The following is a 23,075-nucleotide window of genomic DNA, read 5'->3' on the forward strand; positions in this document are numbered from 1 at the left end:
TTTTCAACTTTTTTTTCTTTGATTGTTTAAAACAAGCATTTAATGGCATTTTATTGTATTATGATCATTAAACCAGTTGAATGAACATAACCCTTTAAAGCCGAGTGAATCTTTTTGTGAGTTCTATTAAACTTCTACATAATCAGTGTGCATTTTTTTCCACCCAAAAGCTAAAATAAAACTGCACGATATATTTTGAAGAAATAAATTGAAAAAATGCCTGTATATATTCCTGTATAATGTATATATTTCTTTACAATCTGAGGGATCTTAATGGCAGCCAATATAGTGAGTCTTAAGCTTTAGAATATTAAACTTATAAACTCATCAGAAATAATAAATATCATCCTGTTTACTTGTTTCATGCTCCAGCGGTTCGCTCAGCCACGTTCGGCTCCTGGAGGATGCTCACGATGGGGGCGGAGTACTTAGACACCTGGGCTCGGTCACCTGACAGGAGAGAATGTCCTGAGAAGCTGGTCAGAGAGGAGGAGGAGGAGGAGGAGGAGCCGGGGCCATCAGATACTGGAGAGCAGGGGGAGTCCTCATGGATATCCGCTGACAAGGACCCAGAACAGAAGTACGAGACTGTTCTGCACCTGGACGGGATGAGCAGACGAGAAATGGGAGATGGTGTCCGGGAGGCCATAAAGAACCATGACAACCTGAAGAGCACCTCCACTAATCAGAGGTGAGACAGTTTGGGTGTGGCTGGTTGGAAATCATACTGTTGGTAGACTAATCCTGTCACCAAATCCTGTGCTCTGGATATTTTCCATTTTTTTTAATTTTTATTTTAACAGCTTTTCCAGCACACAACTGCACAGACATCTGCTGACTCAATGTTCTAACTACAGCACAAGTGTCTGTAACTCTTATTGCAGTAAATCAGCTAAACCACCAGATGTCTCCTCAGTCATATCTAATGAGTTTGCATCCATGATCAGCATTTCACAGCAACTACTTTAACATGAACCGAATACTTTAGATACAAAAAAGGTAAGAAAAGTCTGAAGTTTTATGACTAATGGTGAAATGTTGTCTCATGTTCATGAATAAATGGCACCATGCAGTTTAGCTTTAAAATGAAGTGTACTCAGGCTGAAAAGGCAACACCTTCCTTTATAAAATCTGTTGCAATACAGTGGCAAAGGTTAAATTTATGAAATAAGATAAGTTTATTTGTGAAATTCCTGTGTTACAGAAGCTAAAACATTAAATGTAGTCTATAAAACCTTAAATAATGTATAAAGGTAAAAAAAAAAGAAATAAAGAAATTACATAACTAAACAAATACTTAGATGAAGCAAAGGTAATACTAACATTACAGCTCATTTACATAATGAAGAAAAACAAGAAAAAGATGCCCAGTAAGAAAATGGAAATCATGAAATCCATTAAAAATTCTATTTAAAGCGTTATATAATACAAGAAACTTGCTTAACAAAGCGTAATATGTATATAAAAAATTAAATAAAGCAACATGAAAATGAATATAAAATGACACACTAAACAAATATGAGATGACATTAAAGTCATACCAGAGTGTAAAGTGAGCAGGTCATGTAGATTTTGTTTGTTTGGCTAATGTGAATTATGTGGACACATGTTTTGTGTTCCAGTGTCGACGTAATTTTGGTTTACACCCACTTTTTACGTTATTAGCATGTCTAATCAGCCAATCATGTGGCAGCAGCTCAAGAAGACTTCCTGAAGTTGAAACTGAAATATCAGAATGGGCAATAAAGGGGATTTCAGTGACTGTGAGCGTGATATGGTTGTTGGACTGAGTGTTTTAGAACCTGCTGATCTGATCTGCTGGGATTTTGCCGCACAACCATAGGGTTTACAGAGAATGGTCTAAAAAAAGAGAAAATTTCCAGTGAGCGACAGTCCTCTGGGTTAAAATACAGAACTGCTACGTAGATGTCAGAGGAGAATGATCACACTGCTCCGAGAAGGTGGAAATGCTACAACCAATGTTTGCAGAAGAGCGTCTCCGAATGCATAACATGTGAAACCCTGCAGCAGATAGACTAAAGAAGCAGAAAACCAGACCCGGTGCACTCCTGGCAGCTAAGAAGTGGAAACTAAAACCACATGGGCTCACCGTGATTGGATGGCAGAAGACCAACTGAACATAGCTTAAACACCACATGCTACCTGAAGGACAAACACAAAGAAACCTATAGAGAAACAAGCAGTTAACAGTCATCTGTTTGCTTTAAAAAGACACCAGTACAACAATTCTTCTATGAATATTAATAGGAGGTGACTCACATGAAGCTGAAGTAATGACATGCAGTAAAACAGGAAACTGGATTCAGACTACTTCAATATTCAGACTCATTAATACTGTCGTAGAAAATGATGAATGAAAGAAAACATACTTACAGATCTAAGTGGCAAAGCAGATTCAGTTTCCAAATCTAATTTGAAAAGCATAACCATCGTCTCCGGTAAGTGGCACACATAAAACGGCAATTAATGTTCATCTCTGCAGACTCCTGCCTGATTTATAGCGGTCTGAATCAAGGTAGCAACCACTTCCTATAACAACTAACTACCAGCAGCTCATTAAAATGATCACGCATGCAGAAAACAAAACGAAACAATACAAAACAATGGTGGAAGCATGAACATCTATAAAGCTCATCACATATGCAAGCCCAGCTAGAAGAATAGGAAACGTTACCATGTGAAAAGCAAAAAGAGAGAGTGAGGAGACAACATCACGCGTGTGTCTGTGAGGATGTTTATACTTTAGTTGTGGCTCTTTGCTGTAGTGGTTAACACATCTGCCATGCATGTGAAATATCCCCATGCTCAGCTCTGGCAGGACACACCCAGCTTCAAAGGCGCATGAGCTAGCGTCTCGGTCCTATCCCCGGAAAAATGGGAAAGCTGCATCAGGAAGGGGATCAAATCTGGCAACCCCCTAAAAATAATAAAGCACTTTAAAGCTTGTAGTTAAGTTTTAACTGACATCCAATGCCCCCACATTCTGTACACACATGCTGTGTGTAAATAATAAAGAAACAAAAGTCTGAGCATGCGGTCAGGTTGAAAAAAGGCCCATCAAACATTTATGTAACTTAATGAAAGACGTTTGAGAGCGCATACCTCTGCCAAGGCCAGTGATTTATCTTGCAAGTGAATTAAAAACTCCTGAATGGAAACTCAGATCTGTATCCAACAGGCACATCCACAAAAACCTAAGCACCACATAGCTGAAGCACAGTTACTATGCTCCACCAATCTCTGAACTTAAACATTAACAGTCCTGTGAGTCTCTCTGCTCCATCTTAAAAGGTACTTTTTGTAATTACCCACTCTGCGGAATTTAATTCAAACCTTCAACAGCAGGGGGCAGCACTTTACCAGTTTGTATGTTGAGATTTTTTCACTTTCCGTTCTTTTAACTTTATATATTTCTTTTTGGCCCTATCCCCGTTTTCTTAGGGGACTTCAAATTTTTAAATAAGAATGTTTTTACGGACTTATGTGGTTAAATAGAGTCACATATTGCTGTATAAAGGGGTCTTGCATAAAAGTCCAGTCTTAGTTTAATTTTAGTCGATACCTCTCCTGCTGGGGTCACCCGAGGGAAAACGGTCGCTGGAGATGGGGACCAGGTGTACGATCACTCACAGTTAGTTGCTGTCTTCAAAACAAATGTTAAAAATCTGAGAGTGATTGCAATTGTTTGGAGACAGGTTTCCTCCCGTCAGGCGACACGTGCAATCAAAATAATCTGATTAATTAATAATCTGATAGGCAACTACAGATTTTTAAAAATCTATTTATTTATTTTTACTGCTGTCGAATGACCGAGCCATTCGACAGCAGTACATTGATGTTATGGATTCAAAGCTATTCTTTTGGTAGCTAAACAAATTTACAGTAAGTACCTTTGAAAATCAAATATAAGTCATAGTAATAAATAAAGAAATAATTCAATATAAGCAAATAAGATGAAAGTACTTTAGATCAGGTTTAATGTGCTAGTTTAATTAATTTAGTTCATCAAGTGCAGACAGAAAAGGTTTCATAAAAATTGGATTTACAGATTTTACACAACGTTGCTGACAGACAAACAGGAACTAAAGCATAAAGAAAACAATTAAAAAAAACCAACAAACAGGAAACTATCATATGCACAAATACACACTGTGTGGGGTAAAAATGTGCTTAAAAATAAAAGATGTCAGTTAGGTACAATAATGTTGCAAAGTTTCTGAAACGTTGAGTCTCCTGTGTTTCTGCAATAAATAAATAACTGATGGATTGAATGAATGAAAGAATGAACAAACTGTTTTTTTGGTCTTTTGTTTAACTGGATTATCTTTGTCTTCTTTTAGGAGATCTGATGTTGTTTTTGGATCTGAACTTCTAAAGTGTTCACATCATTTTCAGCACCTCTGTAGATTCCGTTCATCTTAATTTAACATATATTCATCTTCTAGTGAATTCCTTTTTATTTATTTTTTGTTAGCTCTAACATGGTTACTCTAACCACGGTCTGAATGTGGATACTTGCGCAACCTGTTTTGCAGTGTGAGATGTTAAAGGTGGATCTTAGCCTCGTCTTTCATAAGCATTAATCTTCTCTCATTGGTGCCAAAAGGGAAATGTTCGAGCCTCAGGGCTTTTCTGAACTTCATTATAACCTGCCAGCAGACGGTGAGCGCGTCTGTGCGCTCCAGTCACTGATAGGCTCGTTCTGGTCACGTGCGCTCTTCCTTATTCCACCGAGGACTTGGTATAAAACCTACAGCCCCTCATGCAGGGAGCGACCAAACAGAAATCAGAGGACTAATACTCCTGCTGGATTTGCTTGTTTTATTATTGCTGTCGGCTGGGGGAAAAGCCGCAAAAAAGGATTTTCTTTTTCCTCATGGTATTTTTTTTTTTTTTGAGCGCCTGACATTTCAACTGGTGTTTGGAGACGATGCTGACAGGATTTGGGACTGAGGCAGGATGTTCTCATCTTATTTCAGCCTGATTCTTCTCCACTTTGAGCTGTAATGGATGCAACAGCCTCAACTGAGTGATTTACATCGGAAGTGCTTTGCGGCTCAAAAACTTTAACGTTTTAAATTTCGCCGAAGATGAATGAATGGAAAGGATCAAGAGAGCGTGGTTTTCAGTGAGGCCACCTTTTATCTGTTATTTCCCAAACGCGGCGCTTTCTCCTCACACTAACGCTGAGCAGTGGTTTGTATGAAGCGTGTTTGTTGTGATGCTTCTCCCCTCCATTTCCACTGACACCACTTTGGATTTCCCCTTTTGGATCTGTGCGTTTCCAGAATGGCTCGCTTCGCAGAAGATCTACCCACCCGCTATGGAGGAAGCGCAGGCGGCGGAGGGAGAGGTGGACCGGGCGCTGGGAGAGGAGGCGCCCGGGGTGGTGGCGCTCCGGGTGGGCAGAGGATGTACAAGCAGTCGATGGCCCAGAGAGCCCGGACGATGGCCATCTACAACCCGAACCCTGTCAAACAAAACTGCTTCACCGTCAACCGCTCCCTCTTCATCTTCCGCGAGGACAACCTCATCAGGAAGTATGCAAAGCGAATAACAGAGTGGCCATATCCTTCCTGACGCACAGAGCAGGTGCATCTGTAGCCTAGAGGCACAGTGGTTGAAAAGCAGAGCCACACAACCGCCTGCAGGCCTGTTTGCCAAGCTATTAACTTTAGATGTGGATTATCTTCTCTAGTGTTGAATGTGCAGCTATTTACGCCCGTGGAGTAGCCGCTAACACACTGTCCCCTCTTTATCCCCCTCCGCGCAACGCTGGCTACACCTGTCGCCCCGCTTCTTATCTCCCTTCAACATGACACAAAGCTGTTCTCTGAACAGCAGCGGGCTGTGAAAAGACTTCACATCCGCCTATTGTGCTGCCTCTTTTATTACCCCCACCTTCCCGGCGCCCACATATATACCGAGAAGTTCTTTTATCAGTATGTCAGCTGTAAACTGCTCGCTGGGCACTGACAGCAGTGGTTAATCACGATCAAACATCGCTATTGATCCGCACAGCTACGAGTCAATGAAGAGATGCGTGCGTAAAAGGGGCGATGTGGCTTGCGCTTAACCGCCCTATCCCCGTGCTCTCCTACACTGTGTTGTGTTGGGGGGGGGGGCAGTTTACTTTAAGTAGAAAAACAGAGAGCGCTCGTCCAGGATAGCAGCACGCCTCGTTGTCTTAGTCGGGAGCCCTCTCCGTGGTGCTGAACTCGCCCACGCTCCCCGCTCCACGCCGTTTATTCCACACTGCAAAAAAAAGAAAGAATCATCTCCCCCGATTTTAAGACTCAGTTTCACTCCCCTCCTAAAGTAGGTTTGTAGCTGTGTTTTAATGATGTTAAACGTTAAAAACGTTTTAGAGAGTTACAGATGTAATAATAATAATAATAATAATGATAATCTCATTTTCACATTTTTTCATTTAAATAATGCAACATTAACTTTTAAAATGTAAAAAAAAAAAGCTAAACTGATATCTGCATGTAAACAACAGGCACGACTTTTGCTGCTGAGGGTTTAAATTCTATTTTCTGATCACATTCAGGCTTTATTTGTGTGAAGGGGGGGAAAAGTACACCTGGGGAACAAAAAAAAATCAGCCATCATCTGACAAAGATTCAGGTTTTAACTTGGTGTCTTGTTACTCCTGGTTGTCCCAGAAACAGCCAAAAAAATTTTTTTTATATTTTAATGTCTCTTAAAGACTCCACTGTAGGTTATAAGCTCAGAGAGAGGTTATATATTTCTGTGTTGAAATTGTTTAGACTGGGAAGCCACAGGGCTTGTGTGATGAACATGACCAGACAGCTGGATCTGCTCTGTGGGCGACAATGAGGACAACATTAGCTCTAATCAAATAACAGCATTTATCAGTTTGTCCGTGCCCTCTATGGGCTGATATGAACCGGAACCTCTGATATTCCATATGGACAAGATAATAAAATAATCACCGCGTTCACTCTCATTCCTGAAATTTTCAGGATATGTAAAGCAGCTCAGTATTTTTATCCATATCTTTGCTGTTACGATTATCAGCTTCCAATTCCCTTGTGATTCATGGACCCTCAATAGGCACTGACCCTCAGGGCAGTGACCGAGTGAAAATGAATGACAGAATGAAGTGGTCAACCATCTGGAAGGATCATGAGCACATGTATAGGATGCTTTCTTTCCACAAAAGGCCTTCAACCAGAGCTTGATGGAAAATTTATGCTTAGTTGGACAGAATGCATCTAAATTCAAGTTTAGCACAGGGGCATGCAGGATTATTCCTGTGCAACCGCCATGAATCTGCTTCCTTATTCCATTAGAATAGATGAGTTACAAAAATGTGATGTTTATTCATCAGTATAAAGTAGTTTATCAGTGCTAAGAAGGTTTGCAGACATACTGAAATGAAATACATGTGACATCATTTATAACTACTCCTTAACTCTGCACACTCCATTTGAGTACATGATCCTGGCCACAATTATCGCCAACTGCATCGTCTTGGCCCTGGAGCAGCATCTACCTGCCGGTGACAAGACGCCCATGTCAGAGCGCCTGGTAAGTCCATCTCTTTAAGGTCGCATCCCTCACACGTTGATTTTCTGTCCCTTCCCCGGAGGTGCCAGATTTACAAAAATATTGGGCAACACTTTATTTTAAGTGCACACATTTACTAATTGCTAATTATTCGACACTTATTAATCTCCAGTTTACTGCTTATTGGTTTTACGTATTTATGCATGCTCAGTATTGGCCTTTCGTGGCACTACTACAATCCTTATTAACAAATATAAGTCCATTCTTGTGGTAAACATCAAAAGTGATTCCTTCACTTGTATTTGACACTTTAATAACCTCCTTCACACTTTCGAAATTCACCATGGCACACTACTACTGCAGTTAGCAGCTCCTCTTCTTATTGAGAGGCACAGTTTCCAGTCAGATTCAGTGAAAGAACAAATTCACTAAAAGTGGCAATATGTTAAATTGAGGAAAGTAACACCCACAGTGAGATAGTTCTGCAATCATGTGGAAAAAAAGAGAAATTAAATCACGAGTGAGAAACTCAGCAGTTCCCTGTAGCCTTAGGAGGAGCAGTGCAGGTTTGTGGAAACTGAGCTGTATCAGAAAACAGCGATAACCAATGTTTTCAAAATGCAACAGTTAGTCCTTGTTGAAAGACAGAGCAAGAGGGATTGGATTAGAAACAAATACATCAGGGGGACAGCTCGGGCTGAGCAGTTTGGAGAAGGAAGAGGGGCAAGGCTAAGATGGTTTGGATGTGCAGATGAGGGAGAGTGGAAATCAGAGGGTGTTGAAGATGGAGCTGCCAGGCAAGAGGAAAAGAAAAAGACCACAGACGAGGGTCACATATGTAGTGAAGGAGGACAGAGGAGGCAAATGGCCTGCTGTGATGAACCCTAAAGTGAGCATCCCAGAAGGAAAGGCAGAAAAATGCTGAAATAATATATCCTACTGAACATCATAAATGGTTATCAGGTGGTTATTGATTAAGACAAAGCTCTTCATTATGGTCTAATAAATGATCCTGCACAATAAGCTATCAATAAGAGTAAGCAACTAGTTAATTAGCATCTTTCCAAATATTGATCTGCACTTGCTTAATTACTTTTGTTTATTTGGTGTGTTTAGCTGTGACTGGTTGTTTTTCCACCCTTCTTCTTCCTCATCCTATCACAACTCCTGCTGCCATTCTCACATATGCAATTTAAACCAGCATTTGAACTCTGACGGTCACGTCGCACTGCTGACCAGTCAAAAGAGACACGAGAAACAAAAGAGACTGCTGCACAGCGAGGTCAAGTGTGATATATGCCGGGGACAGAAATTGTGCATGCAAAGCTGCATGCTCCAGCACCTTGTTCCTCTTGAGTTTGAGGGTGCTGTGGCCGAAGGGGAATTTAGCCTTAAAAATAGCAAGGCAAAGAGCGCTACGAAGAGCAACAGCTTGATGTGGAAAATGTCAAAGAATTCCTCACATATTCATCCACCTTGCTGCTGTTGATGGTCGTGATGCTAATTCAGCAGCGAAGACGCGCACGAGGAAGTGATTAGAGTGGTTACACAAAGAAGGAAAACAAGCATCCTCTCGCTGCCTCCTCCACCTCGAGGATGTAATGCAACAAGATGCCTTTTAATTAGAAGAAGGGATCAGGTTTTTCTTTTGTTGTTGTTTATGAAGCTCTGTCAATAGACCAGCAGGCATGCTGTAAGTGGAAGTGATGATAGAAGCTATTCAGTGAGAGTACATCACATCCATTGCAGGGCTTTAATGCCATGATCCGCAGAGGATTCTTTAGCTGTTTTCAGAAGGCTTTTCTTTATGATTCCCAAAATTCCTCCTGCTATGTATGTAAAGATTTCAATTTCTTTATGTATGATTATTGTCCTTTTATAGGGCACTGGAATTATTATAATTAATAGCCTAGAAGCCACTAATTTGTTCCTCAATTATAAAAAACCCCAACCCATTCTTGTTCCACCACCTCAGTAACTCTCATCCAACATATCTATATCATGTGCTCCCTGTACTCACTCAGGGGTATAGAAAAGGTCACCCTTCTTATAGTGCACGGGCCTGTCACACTGCTTTTATGTGATTATTTACGTTGGAGGCTGGGTGAGGCTGGGGGTTGGGGGCACTGTCTGTCAGCTTGTAGCATGCTGGGAGCAAGAGAGAGAGATACAAAAAATGGAGGGGGGAGAGAAGGCAAAGTGTAGGCGTGAGATATCCTCTGCTCGTGCCCTGTGCGTCGCTTCAGGCTCTCTGAGATATTAATGGGGAGGCAAAGGCAAAGAGTGTCCTGCCACACAGGCCAGAGCTAGCTCCTTTACTTGCAGCACATCCTAGGGTTAGCTCAACCACGTAGTGCAAATTATTCCACTGTGACCCAGAGCTGCTTGTTTGACATGGTTCGAGAGTAGTGCAGTGCTCACATAAACTGCCCAGGCGTCCCTTACAGCCATTGTGCAACAGCAGCGTTAGATGTCAGGAGATAATCGCCGTCTCCTAAAGTTCAGTGCTCAGTGTGTGTCCTGTTTGGGAACTTTGTGCTTCCCAGTTTGATTTGCTTTGTTTTCACTTACTGATTCGTTTCCTTTTCCTTCACTTTGTACTTACACTTATTTTGTGAAAGTAGAAGGCTAAACTGCGTGGTGAGGTTTAGGAAAAAGTCATAGTGTTGTGACTTATACAGCCTGCTTTCATCTTAAGAGGGCCGGACCAGTGAAACGGCCCTTTCTGTTCATCTAAAGGAGTTTAACAGTTCACGGTGTTGTAGCATTTAATTCCTGAGATATCTTATGAGAAAAAGGAAGTCCAATGTCAACATTACCTCTTTTCACATGACATTGACATGCTGCCGTATGAAAGAAAGAAATCTTTCAGCATTTCTAGCAAGCTGGTCTTATGTTCGACACCCCTAGTTTAGGTTAATAATACACAGCATTAGTGAAGCATGCTGAAAAATGAAGTGCATTTATGTGTGACATTAAGCTGCTATTTACAAACATGTATAATTGACCAGCTGGATGTGAAACCAGTGTGACTATGGTTATATCCCAGCACGTCATGACCTCGTGTCTGAGAGATTCCAGCAGCTGTGACAGAATGGCAGCATTTGACACCCAGGAAATAAGAATGGGCTGTCACGCCACAGGGCCTCTTAAATGCCTTTCCATGTGCTCCAATGTGTTCTGACCACTGGCCCTATTTGTTGGTCCAACTGACTTTTTGGCCCTGCTATCTCCAATTATTGTAATTGCTCCTGCCTGCCAGTGCGATGCTTCATTTTTGTGTTCCTGTTGTTGCTCTAAGCACCAGTTTGACTGTCCAAATGCTCCAGTGTTTGGCACTTCTAGCTGACACCTTAAAAACCTGGTTGGTTGCTTATATTTTCCCATGACACATGAGCAGGGCATTTGAACAGTCCAACCTCTTTTCTGGTTGGGTCAAGTTCTTCCCTGGAAGTTTCTAATGCCATGCTTGTGCCCAACTAACCTTCAATGACTGTCTATAAAAGACTCACGTAACTTAAAAGTCTTTAATCTGAGGTCTTATACCTGAATTTTTTCTCATGGTTAGCAGGGGGCAGCTCTGTAGATATCTATGGAAAAATGGCTCAGCTGCTCATTACATGATCCATGATCTCAGTAAACACCTTTCTGATGTGGTTGTTGCTTCAATAGCTGGTTGTAAACATATCAGGATGTTTCTTTTTGTAAATGTTCATCACAATAAGAGTAGAGACAAAGAACAAGGCTGTGCTTTCTAGCAGCTTCATAAGTCACAAGTAAAAACTGTATGAGAGTTTCTCAGCGACATCCATCCATCTCTTATGTCTGGCTCCAAATCACCATGCAAACCATTCAATGACATTATAGTGGCTACATCCATCTTTTATATACAGTCTGTGGTTAGGATCTTAAGAAGGTGCCTTTCATTTGCCTTGTATTTTACACAATAAGGGCAAATAAAGCACTCAGACTCCTTTCAGTTGGATCTGATTCTTTATTAGGAACCTCAAATGCTACACGAGTACTTTAAGTGACCTTCTGGTCAGTCCCCACCTCACCTTTTCCTCTTTCTGCCCATCTACCAACATAATCGCAGCAAGATTTCCCTTCCCTATTTTTCTCTTATGTCATACAAGAAATGGCCAAGTGCCTTTGTTGTTGCTGCCCTATCAGGCTAAGTATCTCAAATGCCTCTCTGGTCAGCCTAAGTGGCCATTTCTTAGTGCCAGATACTCTACCTGACCTCTAGTTTTGGTTTTGTTACCTCACTGGTGAGACAGAAAGGCCCTCTATTCCATTTAAAGTGCCCTGTTGCATGGCCTCAGCAGAGGTTGCCCTTTTTTTTGGAGTCACGCAGCACTGATGATATTTAATGTGACATTTTAACAGAACACACAGCTTGTTTAATTTTTTGTTTGCACATGTAGTTGTCTGCATTCACTTGAAGCTAAATTTTTTTGTTTGAATGCATTAAATGTGCACGCCTGGGGCGCCATTAATTTACAATACCCCCATACGATCATCCTGCGTTTGTGGATATTTGTTTTCCCAGTATTTACTGTCTTTTCATCCAAAAGAGAGCTTCAATTCCTGCATTTCTGCTCATGCCGGCATAAAAAGTGAAAGAAGTTTTTTCCCTGTCTTTTATTCACCCCCTGCTCTTTGACTTAATGCTTCAGTAAACACTCTCCTACCTCCAACAAAAAGATATTCTTCTGCTGGTCTCATCCCCTCTCTGATTCTCTCTGTCTTTCTGCAGGACGACACAGAGCCCTACTTTATTGGAATATTCTGTTTTGAGGCCGCCATTAAGATCATCGCCCTGGGCTTCGCATTTCACAAAGGCTCCTACCTCCGCAATGGCTGGAATGTAATGGACTTCGTGGTCGTCCTCACGGGGTGAGTCCCTCGCCCGCTGGGTGTCAGCTGGAGATGGAAACATTGCAGTAAGAGTGGTTTCTTTTGTGCATATCTGTGAGCACCCTGAGAGGGAGTGTAGTGGAATCACCTCCTTCCGGTTAGATCATGTGCCCACAAGCATGTCTGTTATTCAACGAGTAACCCGAGCCTGTGAAAGAAGTGAAAGGAGTGTGATGTGAGCATTTGCTGGTTTTAGCCTTTGTCCTTGAGTTCAACACTGTTCCTGGGCAACACCATACAGACGCCATGTCCTCGCAGAGCGGCTTCCATCTTTGTTTCTAACAATTTGAGGTTGCCTTCTTTTGATGCGGGGCTGACATACCACCTTAGGCTGTACAATATTCAATATTCTGCATGTTTCACATTTTATATAAGTTTCAGATGTAATTGCATGTCTGCACTGGAAGTTGTTAGCTAAGTGGGGCGCTCTGTGACACATGCTTTTATTGTTGAAAGCTTTTCTTCCTCTTTTGAGCAGCTCTTGGTGGCTTCTCGGCAGGGAAGCCATTGAGGCTCTAGGCCTTTGCAGGGATGTAATAGCCTGTGTTTCTTATCATCAGAGGGGAGCCATGAAGAGTCAGTGACAGGGAACACGGTCAAGCCAATAGTACTGAGTAGTTACTGCTAGGATTTCAAAGCTTAGGGCAGTACAGTACTCCCTTTTGATGATGTAAGAAGTCCTTACAGTGTAATACAGGAAGAGGGTGTAAGGATATTAATACGTTTCTAAGTTGGTGTTGTTTTTACTGTGGTCAGATACAAGAGTTTAGTCTTCAGGTTTACATGTCAGTCATTACCTCTATTTCTTCAAAAGACATGAATCATAAAGTGCTTCTGAGCTGCTTACACATGGAAGCCACCTTTAATATGTCAAAGCTTGTCTTTAAGGGTGAAATGTTGTCTTTATGGGACAAAGAGTCTGTCTTATACAGTATATATAAAGTAAAGTATACAGTATTTATGTGTTTTTGGGGTTTTTTGTGAGTGTTTCTTGGGGCGGGGGCATTGTTATAATAAGGCAGATTAGTGTGATCAGTGTTGGGCAAGTTACTTTGAAAAAGTAATTAATTATAGTTACTAGTCACTTCTTCAGAGAAGTAACTGAGTTACAATATTCTAAAAGTAATTAATTACTAGGAAAAGTAACTATTGCGTTACTTTAAAAAAAATGTTTAACCCTCTGGGGTCCAGGGTATAATTGGCCATTTTACTACTTTTGAGTTCCCCTCTACATTTCAGCTTTAAAAACTATTTACTTTGCCTTGTTTGGCATCATCCTTTTCAGCACAACCTCACGTGTTTGAATTTACAGTTATGTTTTCATTTTGACATAGTGCATTAACACAACTGATCTAAAATCAGAAAACATAAAATCAGAGTAAAAAAAAGTTATATTTTTACTGTAACAACCACAAACATGTTTAATGAATCATACTTCATAACTTTAAATGCAAATATAAATTGTCAATTTTAAAATCATATGGACAAGTTTTGCAAACAACAAAGTTGTTTGCAGCCATTTACCTTTTACCCTTTTTAATAACCATTTCAAACTATTTGTATAACGATCAGCTGTTCTGCATCAATAAGATGCCACAAATTATTTGTGCCACTCCAAAAAAATAATTTCTGTTCACTATAAAGGAGAACATCACAGCCTGATACCTGCAGGTCTGACAGCAGCAGGTGTATCACTCCTTTTTCTACCTGGAGACAGCAGTCGCCTCATTGTTCTGACAAACAGCACAAAACTATCCACAACACTACACACTAACTACACAAGACAACACATTAACTACACAAGACAACACATTAACTACACACTACAAACACGCTAAACCTAACAAATATCTCACATCTCAAAACTCTCTCTCTCTCTCTCTCTCCCCCCTCCTCTCTCTCTCTCTCTCTCTCTCTCTCTCTCTCTCTCTCTCTCTCTCTCTCTCTCTCATCATCATCACTCCTAAAACTTCCCCGTCTTCCTAAACAACCAAATGTCATGTTGCCATATCATTTTTTGATTGGTCGACATGGTGCATTTCTCCACCAACACGAAAGGGCGTTTTTTTTTTTGTTTTGTTTTTTTTTTGCTCATAAGCAGAGAGTGCTTGCTGCGCTGTCCTTAGACAGTAAATGTGACGAAACTATTCAGGAAAAAATGCTGCGTATATATTGTTTATCATGACTCTGGTTTTGCGTGGCCTATCAACACAAGTTAAAAACTATATCACCTTGTTGCTTTGTCATCTTGAAGTGGTCATGTGATTGACTTACCACGACTACTTTATTCTTCCTCAGTCAAACAGCAGCACTCGTGCGATTGTTTTGCCCCCTTAGCTCCAGGTGTTGTGCCAAAAAGTGATCGTCTGCAAGAAAGTGATTGCCACCCATGGGACCGCGCGCAGCTGCTCAAAGCTGTAGCGTCCAGATTACTTACAGCTACTTCCGTGCAACTGATACTGTAAACTGAAGACAGCTTCAACCGTCTGTTTGTTGAAAAATAGTAACGGGACCCCACCACATTTTCTTGTTAGTAATGGTAACGGCGTTGTAACGATAGGAATAGTAATTAGTTAGATTACTCGTTAGTGAAAAAAAGTAACGCCGTTACTTGTAACGCCATTATTCCCATCACTGAGTGTGAATAATGCAAAGCTGCTCAAACAGAGTTCATGAGTAAAATGTGTTTTGGAGCTGGAAATGAACAGAACAGATCGACTTGAATTAATGTCCTAACCAACTTCCTGTTTATAGAGCACAATAAAAACCCACAAACTGGCACAATGTAAACAATTGTGTGCCTTGTGGTTAGAGCCACTCAGTGCCAGAACATTTAGTGTTTTTATGAAACGCATTTTAAAAAGTTTAACATTTTGCTGTAATTATTCCACCTAAAAGCGAGTAGGACACAATCTTTCATTAGGGGATTTGGTAATGCAGTAAGAAGTGTATTTCTACCATAAGGACACAGATATTTATCCGAACACTGGAGTCCTCTGAGATAACATTGTTATGGTCCTGGCTCTGTTACCCAGTGATTTAGAGGTTGTTGTTTTTTTGGTAAATGTATATAAATCTGTTATTCTTGGTTTTCCTTGAGTTTATATTCATGTATCTTTTTGCTTAGTGCATTAATTCTGTTCTGTCCCTGTTGTGTCAAGTCTCCTTCAGTTTGGTTTCCTGTTTTCCTGGTAGTCCGTGTCCCATGTGTTTAGTGTACTGTTTTACTTTCCCCAGTCTTGTTTTAATCTGAGTTTCAGGTGTGTTCCCACTCCCACATTTGGACCTGTTTCCATACTTCATTAGCCTGTATTCCCCAGTGTAGATTGCTCCTTGTTTCCAGTGTTCCCCTTGAGACTTTTGTTTCAACGACTGGTCTGGTAATGAACAGCTCACTTTAAGTTCACCTGTACCTGCCTCTATGCATCTGCACTTGTGTCCTCAACTCAACATGAAATCATAGCCTAACAAACATGTTACCCAGAGCTTGGAAAACCCCATCAATGTTGATATTGAAATGCATATGAAAGATAGATGTAGCCACTGTGACTCCACCCATTATTCTGTAAAGTGCCCATCAGTTTTTTTTTAGCATTGTCGCCATTGCAAGCCAGAACTGACTGTGTTAGGATGTTACAGTGGAGTTTTAGGGTCATGGATTGCAAACCTGGAAAGACTCAGATGTCAGTAATGTACAGATAAAATATAAGAAGGTGAACTATGAAAATAGGAGCACAGATTTCTTTGATGGGCTTTTAAGTACAAATCACACAACAAGCCTTTTTTTGCCAGGTAAAGACAATGGAAATGCTCTCAAATGCATACATTTAAGACAAAATGCAATTTAAAAGGCAGATTTATGGAAAAACTGAATACACACGTTTGTCATGAAGGTGTAAATGAGTTGTGAATGTTTTAAACAAGTTGGACATTTTAATGTGGAAACTGTGGGGAATGACTCACTTCTGGAACCAGCCTCATGTGGCCATTGGAGAAATTGCAGTTTTTCAAATATGATATTGATCCATGTTGACTGGGTTACTAGTGACTCCCAGGAGGGAACAAATATTTGATTTTTGTCAGGTTAGAGTATCAATACAATGTCCCCAACCAGCAGTCATACAATATTAGAAACGTGCTGATAAATGCCTGTTTTGCTTTAATAAATGCATGCCCAGAGAGATGATGTCCGGCATTCGTACTCTATGAGCTTTTGATTGGACTCCGGTGATAGCTAATGGCTTTTTCAAAATGTCAATAAAGGGAATAAATTGAGCTGGATTTTAAATGGAAACCAGAACAGGGCTGTAAGTGTTGACAGGTGACAATAAAAACACAACAGCTGGAATCAATGCAGGTAAGGGAGGCTCAAATGACAGATTTAGTTCATGCGTCTCAGAACAGTTATTCTTTTTCAGTCGTGTCATGCCATAAAGAGCACATTTCAGACCTTCTTTTGCCTTCTCTTGGCATAGAATCAGGAAAATAGTTAGAATCTATGATTACATTTATTCTCTCCCTGCTGTACTTGTTGAGGCAAAGAGTTTCTGTTAGAAGATCAGAGCATACAGAGGCATGTCGACTGACGTCTTCTTCTGTTTTTTAGCAGGTCTCAATGTCATTGGCCACGATATTTAATAATCAGAGTCTCTCAGACTCAGAGCACAACATGTGCTTTTAAAGGTATCCTGCGGTGTAGTTTAAAGTTACTTTCATTGCTATTTATTAATTATTGACATTTGCAAACCTGTTATGATTGACGCTGAAGAACTGTCTGGTCATCTGGTCATTTTTCACCTGGGAAACATAATTTCCAACCTACAGTGTAAGATAGGTCAGGTGGTTATAACCTGTCCTCAGACTGATCTTATGTGTCCTTATGTATGTTTTTGTTTGTTTACTATTTAGAACTTAAAAAACATAGGGAAATGAGTGATTGCTCAAGACTGTTGAAAAGTACTGCATGTTAGCCATGGTTGACTGTAAAACATTACAATAGCTTTAACTTCAGAGACAGTTGATGGGATCCTTAACTATCTGCATCTGAAAATGGCAGTGGTGATCACACTTTTGCATTGTGTTTTGGTCTTTATGCTTAATAAGCCATAAAGAAGTATGTTTTTTATGCATTTTAAACTTTTATGCACTGATTTCAATCAATAGCTTTTTGTTTACAGTGTATCAAAACCAGCTTTTTATTTGAAGGGCTTTTCTTTGCTCCAGAAACTAAAGCTAGAGAAATGGCTCTTCAGGTTTGTCTACCCGTTGCTGACACAGCTGGATACAAATTAGCCATTATGTTGTGATGTGTGTGTCTCCGTTTGGTTGCCAAGCAACCTCAGTAGATAATGTGCTTCGATGTAATCGGGGGTTTCTGTGTGTGTGTGTGTGTGTGTGCGAGCTTGTGTGTGACACGCTGTTTGTTTTCTGCTCGACACGCCCCTGTGGGACCGGGGTTGGGTTGAGGCGGGGGTGGGGCGGGATGAAGGTGTTCGAACTGAGCCCACATCAATCTGAAATCAATCAGATCACCTCTGGATGGATCACTGGGTCACAGGAGGAGGAATCGGATGAATGATCCTAATGGCAAATGATAGAAGGCTAACCACATGTCCTCAGACATTCACCCCTCTTAGATGAATTTAAGAGGATTAAGTGGATTTTACTGCTCACCTGGGTGTTAAAAAGCCTCTGCTTCACTCTGTGTTGTCAATATAGGGAAGAATTAGTGATCATAATAATACACTCATAAAAATTCCCTGTTAATCAACTAAAAAAACAAAAATCCCTGTTCTACATTTTTGTATGGGCGTATATTATATCAGTTTATTAAGATAAGTCTTAATATTAACTACTTATGTGGGGGTTTTTTCAAGTAAAATAATCAACTTTATTTCAGTCAGAATCAAATGAAGAGCCGCAAGACGCTCCCAGCTTAGACCAGAGTGGGGCTCAGTGACAAGACACCTGACACTGATTAGGTCAGCTGAGCCGTCATCTGATGTAGGCTTGCTTGAGATCATGTGATCTGATCATCAGGTTATCAGTTTGTAGCTTAACTTTAGTTGCAGACCTATGTGAACTGATACTGTGCATAATTTTTTTTCTTTTTTGTTACCTTTACATAACTTTAACAAGTCTCCAACTTCTATTTTGATTTAAAAAACAAACAAACAAACAAACAAACAAACGAAACTATTGAACTTCTTACTTTTCCACATGGTCATCCACAGTCAGGTGCCTCCCACCTGACTAAAATAGCACTATTTTGTGCAATGAATTTGTGATCTTTGTGCCTTTTAAAATGGTTGCTTCAAAAACAGGGACCAGGTCTTTGACCACTCGCAGCAACTTTGGTCTGCCAAGACAATGATAAAATAGTAATAAGACAAAGTCAGTTACCTGTTCTACGTACACAGAATTTCACATTAACTTCTCACATTCACAAATCCCGCCAGAACCTCGTATGTTTGAAACAGGAAGTCCTCCATAAATGTAGTTTCTGCAGGACATATGGGAATACAATCAGTTGATTCAAATCTCCTTTAGCAAAGAGATAAATCGCAGATGGCTTACGCTTCTAGGCGCAGGCTTAATAGTTATGCTCCTTGGTCTAGTTTCAAATGAACTCCAGAATAGTTTGTTTATAGTAGGAAAGGTGTAAATTCTCCAGGTTATCCACTGGGCCAGAACACATCTTCTTCCTGTGTTTGCTTTTGTTGTTCCCGCTGCAGGCACATCTCACCAATAAGCAGATTAAACATTGTCACATGGTATATAGTGATGCATGGTATTCAGTTTTTTCCAGTGTGAAAGGAAACCAAACCATGAGAAAAAGCTACAAGTTTACAAAGTCATCAAGTGATTGAGACAAGAGCAAATGAACTATACATGTGAAAATGCCCTGAGTGTGACGGTAGAGAGACTGATTGTTTGGAAGCAGACTGCCTCCCACCAGGCGACATGCAGTCATTTTCTGATTTAAAGCAGGTGCCATGAGGTTGAAGGTGTTACATGTTCAACCTCTTGGTGACCAGTTGGTCACCACAATTACTTGCAGTTGGTCTCTGACAGCAAATTATTTCCAGCTGTATGGAGGTTACCATCCTACTTTTACTATAGTGTAACCAAGCCATTAGAAAATTATTCTGACATGCGGCTGGAAGATGAAGCTAATATCAAAATCTAGGAAAAAGGAAACCTTTAATACGTCTCTCCCACATGATGAGACCTATGCTTTTTGAATTATTTGTCCAGTAAATTATCAGAAAACTGAAAAAATTATGAAAACATGTGAGAGTATGCAAAATAAATCCAAACCTCAAACCAATCAAAATACTAATATCAAATCAAATCAAATCTAGCTACTAAGAAAAAAAAAATGTATTGTGAATTTGTAAGTGCATATATTACCTTAAACTGGTGGTTTTAATATCCCTGATTTAAACGTGTTGCATTTACATCCACTGATATTTATTTTTGAAGAGTATCTCGGTGATGAAACGATAATAAAATGAAAGCAGTTTGTGTAGCAAGAGTTTAAAAAAAAGAAAAATCAATCAAAAACAAACGTAATGCTCCTTCAGTTGGATGTTAGTGGCAGCTGCATAAATGATTGATAAAACATGTATATTAAAAATGCCAGGCAATCAGTCAAAAGCGACTGGTTGTAGTTTCTATTGATCTCCTTGGGCTGAAGTCTAATGTAGGATGTATTCTGACAGGATGTGGCTGTGGCTGTACTGCAGGATATGGAGAAATAAGTAATTCTGTTTTCCCTGGAATTAAAATATTTTCAGTCATGCTCTGTTAATCATCTTATGTCATCAATAAGTCAATAGCTTATTTTCCCACTTTCCCACTATGCTGGGAATCAGTGTTTGTTGTCTGCCAGTTGTACAGTTCCAGTGCTTCGTCCTCAGGCTAATTATGTTGATACAGCCATCCAATCCTAATGAGAGGGTCTAAATGATAGTGTAGCTGAAGGCAGTGGCAGACCTTTAATCTGTCCTGATCAGGCATTAGGAGCTCCTAATAAGAGAATAAATCTGCCTGTGTTGCCACAGGCTTAATCAATATAACACTGAGCTAGCTTGCTCAGGAACACGGAGCCCTGATGAGGAGCCAGACACGGACACTCACATGCTGAGCACAGCAGCGTCCGTGACATAAAGACAAAGGTTGGGAAGCCTGCTCTGCTTAGAAAAACACTTTCTTTTCTGGAGTGTTTGCCATTATAAAGTGAGAATTATAAAAACACAGATAAAATCTTCACCACATTCATTCTTAATCTCATATTATATCAATGCAATTTAACCCTCAGGTGACCAAGCTGCTAGGGACTAAAATGACATAGTTGAGTCATGTATGATGTCATCATATCTTTCACAGGAATACTTTTGTACAAACATAAATCGCAGGCCGCTGACATACTGGATGCTGGTATGCATGTCAGTGCTGCATGTCCACAACAGCACCATCTATCATCTGATTGTTTTTGGTGGAGATGAGCTGCTCCACCCTGTGACTGTACTGGCAGGACAATGCCTTGATCAGAGGCAGCTACAATCAGTGATGTTGCACAACTGCAGGGCACTCATCCAGGAACGGAGAGCAAATCCTCAACAACGGATTCGGACACTTGTGCTGTTGATGCAGAGACGGGTGGCAGCTTGTGTCACGCCCAGAGGAGGCCCTACCTCATATTTAACATGCTGTATGCACATATATTACAGTACTGGGTCTATAAAATAGATTTAATGCCTAATTTTGCATTTCATTTGTTGAATAGTACATTTGGTGTGGATTGTGTGTTCTCCCTGTGCCTGCATAGGTCCCTGACAAAACTGAACACAGGTGTGCGTGTGAGCGTGAAGCCTGTGATAGATCGGAGACCTGTCCAGCATGTACTGTGCCTGTTGTCCTATGACAGCTGGGAAGGACTTGGATAAGTGGAGGAAAATAGATGGAAAGGACAAATTTTGCAGTCAACACTAAAAATCAACCCTTCTGATACAGTACAGCCTGCTACTTTCAATCTATTAGTAATTGTTTACTAGAAAACATAAATTAAAATAAAATCAAAGGCTGTAATTTAAAATGAAACAAACATGCACGCATTTATCACAACCTTCCATTATCTTCGCTACACCAATGGGCCAGCTACTGTAAAAACTACGGAAAGTTGTAGGAGAAGTAGATTATGGTTGTGAGGCTGTGAGAAGACTGTGAGATGAGCGTAGGATCCAGTGTGTTAGTGTTACATCTGTTATTTCATATTCATGAAGATGGCTACACTGTAAAAGTTGAATAAGCAAATATTTGAGGGAAAACAGCAGAAAAGTTTTTGAGCAAACTCGCGATAGCGGTTTGCATGTTTGCCAGGAAAACAAAGTCCACTTTGCATATTTACAGATGTTAGTTTGCAGAAATGACGTTGTGTGTAATGGCATTCGAAATCTTTCCCCAGTTTGACAAACTAAGACAATAAATTAAAGAAACAACCACTGTATATATGTTTATGTACTTCCCTGCTTGAATAGATAAAGATGTGTGCAACTTTTCATTAATGAAATACATACTTGTAAAGTATTAGGTAGATAGGTACTATAGATAACTTCTGCAACAAAAGTAAGAAATAGAGCAGATTTATGTAGAAGAAACTAATTTGTGAAGTTAACACAACTTAACATTTGTGTTAGAGGACTTACAAAACTATGTGTTGTGCACAGGAATTCTGCAGTCATTGGATTGGTGGTTGTGGCTTCTTTTACATTTAGAATTTATGAAGTGATGACAGAGTTAATTTGCAGCAAGGCCATACAAATACTCAGATGTAAGGTTCACAAATTAAAACATACACCAAAAAAAATCCACACAAAGGAGAAACACATAGTAAATATGGAATAATACAAAAACAGGTAAAATTAAAGGCCTTGGCTCCTGGGTAATCCAGCAGACCTGGTATGCTTTGCGTTTAGATCTCTGTCCTTTGTCCAAATTGGGGGCACGCCCTTTTTGATAACCAGTCACTGTTATTGACTAAAGCCTCCCATGGCCTTTTAGTGCCTGTGTGGACACTATGGCAACCACGGCCTAAGGCTCTGAGAACAATAATCCCACTGTGATGTCCAGAGAGACAATGCCAGACCAGTTGTTTTCATTTATTTATCTGAATGTTTGATTCACGGTTGCCCCCCCACACACACACACACGCCCCCATCAGTAAGTGGTTGGGGCGAGAGTCGGAGCTTGTGTCGACTTCAAAGTTGCGATATCCTTTCATGTGCTTCTCAGGCAACGGGCTAACACAATGGGAGGCTTCAAAGTATAGCAGCAGAGACTACAGAAGACAGGTCACTTTAGCTTATGCCCCGCAACCAACAGCATGAATAAATGTTACCTTTGAACAGCAGCCAAAGTGCTGCTGTCTGATCTTGTAGGTCTTTCAGTCATGGACTTGTTGAAGTTACACGTGCGCTTTGTATGGACTGTTTTGTGTCTTTGTGCTTGTTTTTCATACACCTGCTGTGTTTTACTTGCAGCTGTGGGCTCAGGTTAAGTCCAGGGTTAAATAGTGTTTGTCTGATTTGGCTTCT

The 23,075-nt window shown here is 40.4% G+C and overlaps 1 protein-coding gene and 1 long non-coding RNA gene across 5 annotated transcripts in view; one reads left to right on the forward strand and one right to left on the reverse strand.

Moving 5' to 3' along the window:
* Nucleotides 1-1,597: 1,597 nt before the first annotated feature.
* On the reverse strand, nt 1,598-2,919 carry LOC146665750 (uncharacterized). The gene is made up of 3 exons (XR_014912407.1): nt 2,696-2,919; nt 2,395-2,429; nt 1,598-2,186 (listed from the first exon to the last, which is right to left on the reverse strand). It is a non-coding gene; the product is annotated as an uncharacterized LOC146665750 (long non-coding RNA).
* Nucleotides 2,920-4,091: 1,172 nt separating this feature from the next.
* cacna1bb (calcium channel, voltage-dependent, N type, alpha 1B subunit, b) overlaps nt 4,092-23,075 on the forward strand; it is a 232,620-nt gene continuing 213,636 nt past the window's right edge. For all 4 annotated transcript variants that reach the window (XM_085413491.1, XM_085413490.1, XM_085413493.1 and 1 more), the window contains exons 1-3: nt 4,092-5,587; nt 7,472-7,578; nt 12,317-12,456. In XM_085413491.1, the coding sequence (XP_085269617.1) occupies nt 5,311-5,587; nt 7,472-7,578; nt 12,317-12,456 (524 nt within the window). In that variant the 5' untranslated portion in view covers nt 4,092-5,310. The remainder of the gene's footprint in view (nt 5,588-7,471; nt 7,579-12,316; nt 12,457-23,075) is intronic.

This window comes from Rhamphochromis longiceps, linkage group LG7 (genome assembly GCF_057381845.1).
Source record: "Rhamphochromis longiceps isolate RC_006_pf linkage group LG7, R_longiceps_female_GT1.1, whole genome shotgun sequence".
Lineage (NCBI taxonomy): Eukaryota > Metazoa > Chordata > Actinopteri > Cichliformes > Cichlidae > Rhamphochromis > Rhamphochromis longiceps.